Source organism: Salmo salar, chromosome ssa01 (genome assembly GCF_905237065.1).
Source record: "Salmo salar chromosome ssa01, Ssal_v3.1, whole genome shotgun sequence".
In the NCBI taxonomy this organism is placed as follows: Eukaryota; Metazoa; Chordata; class Actinopteri; order Salmoniformes; family Salmonidae; genus Salmo; species Salmo salar.
The window spans coordinates 119,568,881-119,581,832 of NC_059442.1; the positions used below are offsets into that span (position 1 = coordinate 119,568,881).

General features: G+C 48.9%; 1 protein-coding gene across 1 annotated transcript in view; it reads left to right on the top strand.

Moving 5' to 3' along the window:
* Positions 1-1,004: 1,004 nt before the first annotated feature.
* The window catches only part of LOC106560310 (formin-2), a 56,294-nt gene continuing 44,346 nt past the window's right edge, over positions 1,005-12,952 (top strand). Inside the window, 2 exon segments of the mRNA XM_045699041.1 lie at positions 1,005-1,063; positions 5,295-8,812. Coding sequence (XP_045554997.1) covers positions 1,005-1,063; positions 5,295-8,812 — 3,577 coding nt within the window.

Genomic DNA, 12,952 nt, shown 5'->3' on the forward strand with positions numbered 1-12,952 from the left:
TGCAACACCGCCTGGCTGGGACAGTGCGCACGTATAGAGCTGAGCACAGACATGACACTATGTCTAATTTAAGTCTGCCTGAAGTGAGCCGTTTTCCTTGTTTCTTGCCTATTTACATAGTTTTATTCATTGTAAATAAGAATTTGTTCTATAACTGACTTGCCTGGTTAAATAATGGTTATTAAATTAAAAACTGCTAAGGGAAGAGAAGACGCGGCTACTAGTCAGACTCAATCTCACCCGCACAAACATGACTGAAATCGCGTTACCCCTTAAAGGGGCAGGTGAACATTTTTGTGCATCTGATATTTCGGTTAAAGCTGTAACAGAGTATCACAGTGTGTCATAATAGCCATAAAACCCAGCGGTCAAACAGGGAAATGGTTCCAATTGTTGTTTTTTCAACCGGTCCTTTTTCCCATAGGGGATTTTAGAAACACTTTAAAATAAGGGCTGTCTTTCGGTTCCTTTTTCCCATAGGGGATTTTAGAAACACTTTAAAATAAGGGCTGTGTTTAGGTTCCTTTTTCCCATAGGGGATTTTAGAAACACTTTAATAACTTTAAAATAAGGGCTGTGTTTCTGTTCCTTTTTCCCATAGGGGATTTTAGAAACACTTTAATCACTGTAAAATAAGGGCTGTGTTTCGGTTCCTTTTTCCCATAGGGGATTTTAGAAATACTTTACAATAAGGGCTGTGTTTCGGTTCCTTTTTCCCATAGGGGATTTTAGAAACACTTTACAATAAGGGCTGTGTTTCGGTTCCTTTTTCCCATAGGGGATTTTACAAACACTTTAAAAAAAGGGCTGTGTTTCGGTTCCTTTTTCCCATAGGGGATTTTAGCAACACTTTAAAATAAGGGCTGTGTTTCCCGTAGGCTTACCCTGGTGTGACATTGTGCTAACTGTGTACATCTCTCTCGGCAAGGTGACTTTTTTTAATGAATATATTTGCCTGTATTTACCCACCAAAATTTAAATGCTAATTACCTACTAATGTGGCTATGTTAAAGAACTACAAATTCCACGATGATCTGGACGAGACTGCCAGCTCAAGCCAAGGGTAAGAATCTCTGGATTTAACTATCTGTTACATGTAGTAATTAATAAATTGGCTACATTCAAAAGTAACAGTCAGTATCTGGTGTGGCCACCAGCTGCATTAACTACTGCAGTGCATCTCCTCCTCATGGACTGCACCAGATTTGCCAGTTCTTGCTGTGAGATGTTACCCCACTCTTCCACCAAGGCATCTGCAAGTTCCCGGACATTTCTGGGGGGAATGGCCCTAGCCCTCACCCTCCGATCCAACAGGTCGGAGGGTGTTGGTTTTGCCTGCAATGACAATAAGCTCAGTCCGATGATGCTGTGACACACCGCCCCAGACCATGACGGACCCTCCACCTCCAAATCGATCCCACTCCAGAGTACAGGCCTCGGTGTAACGCTCATTCCTTTGACAATAAATGCAAATCCGACCCTCACCCCTGGTGAGACAAAGCCGCGATTCGTCAGTGAAGAGCACTTTTTGCCAGTCCTGTCTGGTCCAGCGACGGTGGGTTTGTGCCCATATGCGACGTTGTTACAAGAGGCCTACAAGCCCTCAGTCCAGCCTTTCTCAGCCTATTGCGGACAGTCTCAACACTGATGGAGGAATTGTGTGTTCCTGGTGTAACTCGGGCAGTTTTTGCCATCCTGTACCAGTCCCACAGGTGTGATGTTCGGATGTACCGATCCTGTGCTGGTGTTACACGTGGTCTGCCACTGCGAGGACGATCAGCTGTCCGTCCTGTCTCCCTGTAGCACTGTCTTAGAATTCTCACAGTACGGACATTGCAATATATTGCCCTGGCCACATCTGCAGTCCTCATGACTCCTTGTAGCATGCCTAAGGCACGTTCACGCAGATGAGCAGGGACCCTGGGCATCTTTCTTTTGTAGTTTTTCAGAGTCACTAGAAAGGCCTCCTTAGTGTCCTAAGTATTCATAACTGTGACCTTAATTGCTTACCGTCTGTTAGCGTCTTAACGACCATTCCACAGGTGCATGTTCATTAATTGTTTATGGTTCATTGAACAAGCATGGGAAACAGTGTTTAAACCCTTTACAATGAAGATCTGTGAAGTTAATTTGTAAAAATCCAAATATCTTTGAAAGACAGGGTCCTCAAAAAGTGACGTTTCTTTTTTTGCCATGTTTATATGCATAGTCACTTTAACCATATATTCATGTACATACTACCTCAATCAGCCTGACTAACTGGTGTCTGTATATAGCCTCTCTACTGCTACTCTCTGTTCATCATACCTGCATAGTCACTTTAACCATATCTACATACTACCTCAATCAGCCTGACTAACTGGTGCCTGTTTTTAGCCTCGCCACTTATTTTTCAATGTCTTTTTACTGTTTACTTATCTATTGTTTACCTAATACCTATTTTCGTTAACATATAAACCACACTGTTGGTTAGGGCCTGTAAGTAAGCATTTCACTGTTGTATTTGGTGCACGTGACAAATAAACTTTGATTATAATGATTCTTCATACTATACTTGCTTGTTTTGTCACAAACTGAAATTAGCCGAACTATTCGAATTTTAGCAACTAGGAAATGGAGGGGCGATTTCTGCATTGTGCAGCTTTGAAAGACACTCGGGTCACAAATGTAATTAAATTAAACAATATACCATGACTTCATACTAATTATACATTTTATTGTATTGTATGTGCATCAGCTTTTTGTGTTTTTTGTTGGTGTAATTTTAGCGAACAAAAATTTGTTGGTTGGTAAAATGTAGCTGGTCGATTTTTAATATTTAAATTTTTTACTATACATACACACTACCGTTCAAAAGTTTGGGGTCACTTAGACATTTCCTTGTTTTTTGAAAGAAAAACACTTTTTTCCCCCCCCCCATTTTAAAATAACGTCAAATTAATCAGAAATACAGAGTAGACATTGTTAATGTTGTAAATTACGATTGTAGCTGGAAATGGCAGATTTTTTTATGGAATATCTACATTGGCGTACAGAGGCCCATTATCAGCCACCATCAAATGTATTTATAAAGCCCTTTTTACATCAGCTGATATATCAAAGTGCTGTACAGAAACCCAGCCTAAAACCCCAAACAGCAAGCAATGCAGGTGTAGAAGCACGGGGGCTAGGAAAAACTCCCTAGAAAGGCCAAAACCTAGAGAGGAACCAGGCTATGAGGGGTGGCCAGTCCTCTTCTGGCTGTACAGGGTGGAGATAATAACAGAACATGGCCAAGATGTTCAAATGTTCATATATGACCAGCATGGTAAAATAATAGTAATCACAGTGAACAGGTCAGGGTTCCATTGCCGCAGGCAGAACAGTTGAAACTGGAGCAGCAGCACGGCCAGGTGGACTGGGGACAACAAGGAGTCATCATGCCAGGTAGTCCTGAGGCATGGTCCTAGGGCTCAGGTCCTCCGAGAGAGAGAGAAAGGGTGAGGGAATTAGAGAGAGCATACTTAACCTCTATGGGCTAGGTGGGACGCTTGCATCCCACCTACTCAACAGCCAGTTGAATCCAGTGGCGCGTTATTCAAATACCTTAGATATGCTATTACTTCAATTTTTCAAAAATATGACTATTTTACACAATTTTTAAGGCAAGACTCTCGTTAATCTAACCACACTGTCCGATTTCAAAAAGGCTTTACAACGAAAGCAAACCATTAGATTATGTCAGCAGAGTACCCAGACAGAAATAATCAGACACCCATTTTTCAAGCTAGCATATGTCACATAAACCCAAACCACAGCTAAATGTAGCACTAACCTTTGATCTTCATCAGATGACAACCCTAGGACATTATGTTATACAATACATGCATGTTTTGTTCATATTTATATCAAAAACCAGCTTTTTACATTAGCATGTGACTAGCATTCCCACCGAACACTGCCGGTGAATTTATTAAATTACTCATGATAAACGTTCACAAAAAGCATAACAATTATTTTAAGAATTATAGATACAGAACTCCTCTGCACTCGATATGTCCGATTTTAAAATTGCTTTTCGGTGAAAGCACATTTTGCAATATTCTCAGTAGATAGCCCGGCATCACAGGGCTAGCTATTTAGACACCCAGCAAGTTTAGCACTCATCAAAGTCAGATTTACTATAAGAAAAATGTTATTACCTTTGTTGTCTTCGTCAGAATGCACTCCCAGGACTTCTACTTCAATAACAAATGTTGGTTTGGTCCAAAATAATCCATCGTTATATCCAAACAGCGGCGTTTTGTTCGTGCGTTCTAGACACTATCCTAAAGGGTAAATAAGGGTGGCGAGCATGGCGCAATTCGTGACAAAAAAATTCTAAATATTCCATTACTGTACTTCGAAGCATGTCAACCGCTGTTTAAAATCAATTTTTATGCCATTTTTCTCATAAAAAAGCGATAATATTCCGACCGGGAATCTGCTTTTAGGTAACAGACAAAGGAAAAGAAAGCATTCGGTCGAAGCGGGCACGCGCCTAAGCCCATAGTACTCTGAGTGGCCACTTGCCAAAAGCGATAGTGTTTCAGCCAGAGCCTGCCTCGATATCGTTCAGCTTTTTCCCGGGCTCTGAGACCCTATGGAAGCCGTAGGAAGTGTCACGTTATTGCACAGATCCTGAGTCTTCAATAAAAAGAGCCAAGATGAAACACTACTTCTCAGACAGGCCACTTCCTGCTTGAAATCTCAGGTTTTGGCCTGCCATATGAGTTCTGTTATACTCACAGACACCATTCAAACAGTTTTAGAAACTTTAGGGTGTTTTCTATCCAAAGCCAATAATTATATGCATATTCTAGTTACTGGGCAGGAGTAGTAACCAGATTAAATCGGGTACGTTTTTTATCCAGCCGTGTCAATACTGCCCCCTAGCCCTAACAGGTTAAATTCACAAAGGATACCGGATAAGACGAGAAATACTCCAGATATAACAGACTAACCCTAGCCCCCGACACATAAACTACTGCAGCATAAATACTGGAGGCTGAGACAGGAGGGGTCAGGAGACACTGTGGCCCCGTCCGATGATACCCCCAGACAGGGCCAAACAAGCAGGATATAACCCCACCCACTTTCCCAAAGCACAGCCCCCACACCACTAGAGGGATATCTTCAACCACCAACTTACCATCCTGAGACAAGGCCGAGTACAGCCCACAAAGATCTCCGCCATGGTACAACCCATCACTCCAAAGTGACCCCAAAATGTTTGTGTGTGTATAATTAATAATATTTATCCTGTTTTTCTCCAGACACCATCACTGGGAGAACTGTCCCCAGCATCAAGACTTCACCATGCGTACCATCCAGACCATAGAAAACCACATCCCTGTGCTGAGGGAGAGCGTTGTCAGGACTCCTTTTACAGGGAGAACTGTGTGTCTGTTAAACATGAATACATACAGACACACTCCCAGCCAGACTCCCTGCCACAGCCAGACTCCCTGCCACAGCCAGACTCCCTGCCACAGCCAGACTCCCTGCCACAGCCAGACTCCCTGCCACAGCCAGACTCCCTGCCACAGCCAGACTCCCTGCCACAGCCAGACTCCCTGCCACAGCCAGACTCCCTGCCACAGCCAGACTCCCTGCCACAGCCAGACTCCCTGCCACAGCCAGACTCCCTGCCACAGCCAGACTCCCTGCCACAGCCAGACTCCCTGCCACAGCCAGACTCCCTGCCACAGCCAGACTCCCTGCCACAGCCAGACTCCCTGCCACAGCCAGACTCCCTGCCACAGCCAGACTCCCTGCCACAGCCAGACTCCCTGCCACAGCCAGACTCCCTGCCACAGCCAGACTCCCTGCCACAGCCAGACTCCCTGCCACAGCCAGACTCCCTGCCACAGCCAGACTCCCTGCCACAGCCAGACTCCCTGCCACAGCCAGACTCCCTGCCACAGCCAGACTCCCTGCCACAGCCAGACTCCCTGCCACAGCCAGACTCCCTGCCACAGCCAGACTCCCTGCCACAGCCAGACTCCCTGCCACAGCCAGACTCCCTGCCACAGCCAGACTCCCTGCCACAGCCAGACTCCCAGCCACAGCCAGACTCCCAGCCACAGCCAGACTCCCAGCCACAGCCAGACTCCCAGCCAGACTCCCTGCCACAGCCAGACTCCCAGCCAGACTCCCTGCCACAGCCAGACTCCCCGTCGCAGCCCTTATAACAGCCACACTCTCCGCTATAGTCCTTATAACACCTGCTCTCCCCGCCAGACTCTCTGTCACAGCAACCACCTAGAGCCCCACCAGTACCTCTCCCTAGAGCCCCACCAGTACCCAACTCACCAGTATCAGCAGCCATGGTTTTCTCTTCCGCTGGCGAGAAGGCAGCCGGCGGAGACCTCTACTGTTGTTTCTGACGGCTGTTTCTCTTCCTCCAGCTCTGCTAGGCTCAGCACATTACACAGAGCAACAGATGGAGAGGAGGAGAGGGAGCCAGGAGAGAGAGAGCAGGGAGGAAGGGGAGAAGGATGTGGGGAGAGGGAAAGGGAGCCGGGAGAGAGCAAGCAGGTGCACGCGCATGGAAAGAGACTGCAGGGAGGAGGGGGAGAAGGGAAGCAGCGAGAAATCGAGCAGGCGCAGGGAGGAGACAGAGAGCAGCGAGAAATCACGCAGGGAGGAGGGGGAGAAGAGCAGGGAGAAATCGCACTGGCGCAGGGAGGAGGAGAAGAAGAGCGAGAGCAGGCGTACGTCGTCTTTGCATCATCAGCACTGCTCCTCTCATCATCGTCACCGGAAAGCAGCATCACAGCCTCCGCCTCGCAGCAGCTACGCAGACGTAGACGGAGGAGCAGCAGAGAAAATGGCAGCTGTTTTCAAAGGCATGTCCTGAGTCTCAGCGCCAGACAGAAGTGGAGGCTGAGATCCTGCATCATGGGGAACCAGGAGGGGAAGCAGAAGAAGGGGGAAGGATACGGACAGGACGTAGCAGACCATACCACCGGAGAGTCTCGTCACGCTGATGGCACAAACAAAGGATTTCACCACGGCAAGAAATCCCACGGAAAACATGGCAAAGGAGGAGGGGGGGAGGAGAAGAATAATAAGAAGAAGGAATCTAAATCCTCTGTGTTCTCTATCAGGAAGAGGAAGAATCTGAAGGGGAAGGGATCGACGGGGGGATCCAGGGAGGACGTGTTGTCTTCTCAGAATGAGCTGGACTCCGCTCACTCTGCTCTCACCAAAACACCAGACCTCTCTCTGTCAGCTGACGAGCTGGGCCAGTCTGACACCGAGGGACTGACAGAGCCTGGTGATCGGCATGGTGCTAGGAATCATGGTTGTATCAGGACGGAGAGCCGGCAGCTCACGGGGGAGAGCCGGCAGCCCACGGGGGAGAGCCGGCAGCCCACGGGGGCCACCACGGACACTGCTCCAGACCAGCAGGTGGAGGTTGAACAGAGAAAGAGGAGCAGCTCTGGTTCAGACGCGGACATCTATAGCTTTCACTCAGCTGCAGAACAAGAGGACCTGCTAGCTGACATCCAGCAGGCTATTAGACTACAGCAGGGGGTGATTATCTCCACCGCTGAGCTGAGTGAAGAGCTGGGTTGGGGAGGGTGGAGGAAACAGAGGTCTGACGAAGTTATAACTACCCCCAGTCCCACTGAACAAACCCCCCCACCGGAGCCTCTCACTGCCCCAGAGGCAGCCCTCGTCACTGGCCGGGAGAACGGCCTGCTTTCTAAACTGTCTTCCTCCCTGGAGGAGGAGGAGGAGGAGGAGAGGGGAGAAACCACTGCTATAGATGAACTAAACTGGGAGCCGAGAGGGGCTGAAACAGAACTGGCCCTTTGTGCCTCCTCTTTCTCTGGGACGGAGGAGGAGGCATTGAGCTGCCAGGAGGTGAACGGTAACACTCAGCCCCTCTCTCAGCCCCCCACAGCCCAGACAAACGGCCATGTTACCAAGACAACCAGTGCTACCAGCTTCCCAGACCTCACAGCCTCCTTTGAGAGCGCTGTGGAGTCTCCTCTCAGAGAGGAGAAGGAGGTGTTGGAGGAGGTGGAGGAAATGGAGGAGGAGGAGGAGAATGATCTGGACATGCCTCCCCTGTCAGCCGAGAGCCTTAGTCACAGTGATGCGACCACGAGCCACGAGGACATAGACCTGAGCTCTGGCAACGCCTCCGAGGCAGAGGGGAGGGTGGGGGACTGGGTGGGGGCAGGGGTGGGGGCTGCAGTCAGCGTTGAGTCCCTGGAGTGTCTTAGCAGGGGGGATCTGAGGTGCTCTAAGCCTGCCGACGACCCCCTGATCACCCAGAGGAGGAAGAGCAGTGTGTCCTTCTCTCCTTGGCCCTCTCAGGAGAGCCCTAGCCTGGCCACGCGCCTCAAGTCCACCCTAACCTCCACCCTTCCATCCTACAACCACTCCTCCTCAGGCACCGGCCCCACAGTCAAACCCTACCCTCCCATTTACCCTTCTTACATCAAGACCACCACCAGGCAGCTCTCTGGCTCCCCAGGCACCTCGCCCTCACAGAGCCCCTTGTTCAGCCGGCGCTGCCACGACCTGGGACACCGCACGGAGAAGTGGAGGGTTAGACGACAGCGCTCCCACAGCATCGCTGGTCCCCTCAGCTGGTCCGCGGACTGGACCGAGGAGCTGCAGAGGGAGCGCCCAGCCAAGGCAGGATCAGCAGACTACCTGGAGGGGTACGGAGGGTCGGAGGACAGGCTGAGGGGTGGCAGTCAGCCCCTGTGTGCCACACGGCGATCCTCCACCGGACAGGTGTCTACCTGCAGCTTCCACGACATCTTCACCGGTGAGTTTTAGTCAACCTTTATTTTCACAGGGACTCCCATTGAGACCAAGGCCTCTTTCACAAGTTGTTGTTTTTGTTTATGTTGTGATGACAAAAGTACCAAAATGTATGCTCTCACTGTTGTAAGTCACTCTGTATAAGGGACAGAGTATTGTATTGAGGCAGCAGGTAGTCTAGTGGTTAGAGCATTGGGCCAGTAACCGAACGGTTGCTAGATTGAATCCCCGAGCTGACGAGGTTAAAATCTGTCGTTCTGCACCTGAACAAGGCAGTTAACCCACTGTTCCCCGTTAGGCCGTCATTGAAAATAAGAATTTGTTCTTAACTGACTTACCAAGTCAAATAAAAATAAAGTATACACATGTAAAACTGTTGTGTCCTGCATCAGAGCTGTTGTGGAACTAGGAGGGTAGGCTCGGCTGCTGTTGTGGAACTAGGAGGGTAGGCTCGGCTGCTGTTGTGGAACTAGGAGGGTAGGCTAGGCTGCTGTTGTGGAACTAGGAGGGTAGGCTAGGCTGCTGTTGTGGAACTAGGAGGGTAGGCTAGGCTGCTGTTGTGGAACTAGAGTGTTTAATAGGCAGGATTTGGACAGTGGTTCATTCCTTCTCTAAGTACTTAGCGTAAACAAACATGCTATTGAGATGCGTGGTGGTCAGTTGGCAAAGTGAGACAGTGATCTTTGTTTTGGTGCCTTAGCTCTTTAACTGTGAACTAATGGAAGAGAGAAGAGCTCTCCCTCGGACTGACGGACCAAATTAAACGTTTTCCTACTGGAGAGGGTGACAGGAGATGGAGGGAGTCCCTCCCGATCGTGACCCCCCCCTCGGTCGGTCCGTCCCTCCTCATCCCTGGTCTTGGCTGTGGACAAGGTTAATATTTCATGCTTTAAAGCTGGGATGTCAAACTCATTCCATGTAGGGCCTAGTGCCCGCTGGTCTTTCCCTTCAATATAGACCTGGACCACCAGGTGAGGTGGAGTTGATTTACTAATTACTGACCTTAATTCATCAATCATGTCCAAGGGAGGAGTGCGGACCGACAGACACTCGCTCCTCCGTGGAATGAGTTTTACATGTGAAGCTTTAAAGGGTTTCTGATGCATGTCACTCGACGAACAGGAGTCTGACAAGATGTTAATTTATTTGTAGTTTGGATGAGCTGTGAGCTTTGGCTCCAGGATAGCATATTTATAGTTGGTGTGAACACACACACACACACACACACACACAGCCTTAGCCCAACACCTATGGAAACGTGGTGGTTAGTGTGTTGTACAGAGCATGGTGTGTATATGGGGGGTGAAAGACGGGGCTTTCATGCTGTATTACATCAATAGAAGTGAGGTACCACTTAAGGCGTCAGCATACAGATTGTTTGCTCCTAGCAGATATTGGCTAGCAAAGGGGAAAAACGTCTGTGCTCGCGTACTTAAAATATCTTTGCTAAAAAAAAAACAAGAGAAAATAGTCAATATTATATTTCACACTTGAGACCCTGTAGCAACAAGTACACTTCCTCAAAATAGTCTGAATTAATCGAAGATGACTCAAGACATCTGTAATTATTTGACGTTTTTTTGCAGAGGATGTCTTACTGTCTTTGGTGCATTTTCTCAAGTGAAAAATGTGCATTAAAACTAGTCTGTCTGTTGAATTACAACAAACACTTCATTGAAGAATCCCAACTGTTGACCATTCACTGACAAAGGGGCGTAGTGTTTGGCTACCCAACTTCAGCCTCAAGACAAAATGTAATGTGCTCAAACAGCTGACATAATACATACCGAACACCAAAAATAACAAAAACGTCACAAAATATATAGCCATTTTTTTTCCTGGTACTTCCTGTATATAGCTGTGTTTTTACCTGGTACTTCCTGTATATAGCTGTGTTTTTACCTGGTACTTCCTGTATATAGCCGTGTTTTTACCTGGTACTTCCTGTATATAGCCGTGTTTTTACCTGGTACTTCCTGTATATAGCCGTGTTTTTACCTGGTACTTCCTGTATATAGCAGTGTTATTACCCGGTACTTCCTGTATATAACAGTGTTATTACCCGGTACTTCCTGTATATAGCCGTGTTTTTACCCGGTACTTCCTGTATATAGCCGTGTTTTTACCCGGTGCTTCCTGTATATAGCCGTGTTTCTACCCGGTGCTTCCTGTATATAGCCGTGTTTCTACCCGGTGCTTCCTGTATATAGCCGTGTTTCTACCCGGTGCTTCCTGTATATAGCCGTGTTTCTACCTGGTGCTTCCTGTATATAGCCGTGTTTTTACCTGGTGCTTCCTGTATATAGCCGTGTTTTTACCTGGTACTTCCTGTATATAGCCGTGTTTCTAACTGGTGCTTCCTGTATATAGCCGTGTTTCTACCTGGTGCTTCCTGTATATAGCCGTGTTTCTACCTGGTGCTTCCTGTATATAGCCGTGTTTCTACCTGGTGCTTCCTGTATATAGCCGTGTTTCTACCTGGTGCTTCCTCTGTATATAGCTGTGTTTCTACCTGGTGCTTCCTGTGTATAGCTGTGTTTTTACCTGGTACTTCTTGTGTATAGCCGTGTTTTTACCTGGTACTTCCTCTGTATAGCCGTGTTATTACCTGGTCCCGTGTGGCTCAGTTGGTAGAGCATGGTGTTTGCAACGCCAGGGTTGTGGGTTTGATTCCCACGGGGGACCAGTATGGGATTTTTTTTTAATGAAATGTATGCATTCACTACTGTAAGTCGCTCTGGATAAGAGCGTCTGCTAAATGACTAAAATGTAAATGTACTCCCTGTATATAGCCGTGTTATTCATTGGTCACTATTTATTCCTTGTCACCATTTTACATTTTTTTATTCATTTTATTTATCTTTACTGCATTGTTGGAAAAGGACCCTTTAGTCTGCATTTCACTGGCGGTCTGCACCCGTTGTTGTTGGAGGAGCCCTTCACTGGCGGTCTACACTGGCGGTCTACACCCGTCGTTGTTGTTGGAGCCCTTCACTGGCGGTCTACACCCGTCGTTGTTGTTGGAGCCCTTCACTGGCGGTCTGCACCCGTCGTTGTTGTTGGAGCCCTTCACTGGCGGTCTACACCCGTCGTTGTTGTTGGAGCCCTTCACTGGCGGTCTACACCCGTCGTTGTTGTTGGAGCCCTTCACTGGCGGTCTGCACCCGTCGTTGTTGTTGGAGCCCTTCACTGGCGGTCTGCACCCGTCGTTGTTGTTGGAGCCCTTCACTGGCGGTCTGCACCCGTCGTTGTTGTTGGAGCCCTTCACTGGCGGTCTACACCCGTCGTTGTTGTTGGAGCCCTTCACTGGCGGTCTACACCCGTCGTTGTTGTTGTTGGAGGAGCCCTTCACTGGCGGTCTACACCCGTCGTTGTTGTTGTTGGAGGAGCCCTTCACTGGCGGTCTACACCCGTCGTTGTTGTTGTTGGAGGAGCCCTTCACTGGCGGTCTACACCCGTCGTTGTTGTTGTTGGAGGAGCCCTTCACTGGCGGTCTACACCCGTCGTTGTTGTTGTTGGAGGAGCCCTTCACTGGCGGTCTACACCCGTCGTTGTTGTTGTTGGAGGAGCCCGTCACTGGCGGTCTACACCCGTCGTTGTTGTTGTTGGAGGAGCCCGTCACTGGCGGTCTACACCCGTCGTTGTTGTTGTTGGAGGAGCCCGTCACTGGCGGTCTACACCCGTCGTTGTTGTTGGAGGAGCCCGTCACTGGCGGTCTACACCCGTCGTTGTTGTTGGAGGAGCCCTTCACTGGCGGTCTGCACCCGTCGTTGTTGTTGTTGGAGCCCTTCACTGGCGGTCTGCACCCGTAATGGTTGGAGCCCTTCACTGGCGGTCTGCACCCGTCGTTGTTGGAGCCCTTCACTGGCGGTCTGCACCCGTCGTTGTTGGAGCCCTTCACTGGCGGTCTGCACCCGTCGTTGTTGTTGGAGCCCTTCACTGGCGGTCTGCACCCGTCGTTGTTGTTGGAGCCCTTCACTGGCGGTCTGCACCCGTCGTTGTTGTTGGAGCCCTTCACTGGCGGTCTGCACCCGTCGTTGTTGTTGGAGCCCTTCACTGGCGGTCTGCACCCGTCGTTGTTGTTGGAGCCCTTCACTGGCGGTCTGCACCCGTCGTTGTTGTTGGAGCCCTTCACTGGCGGTCT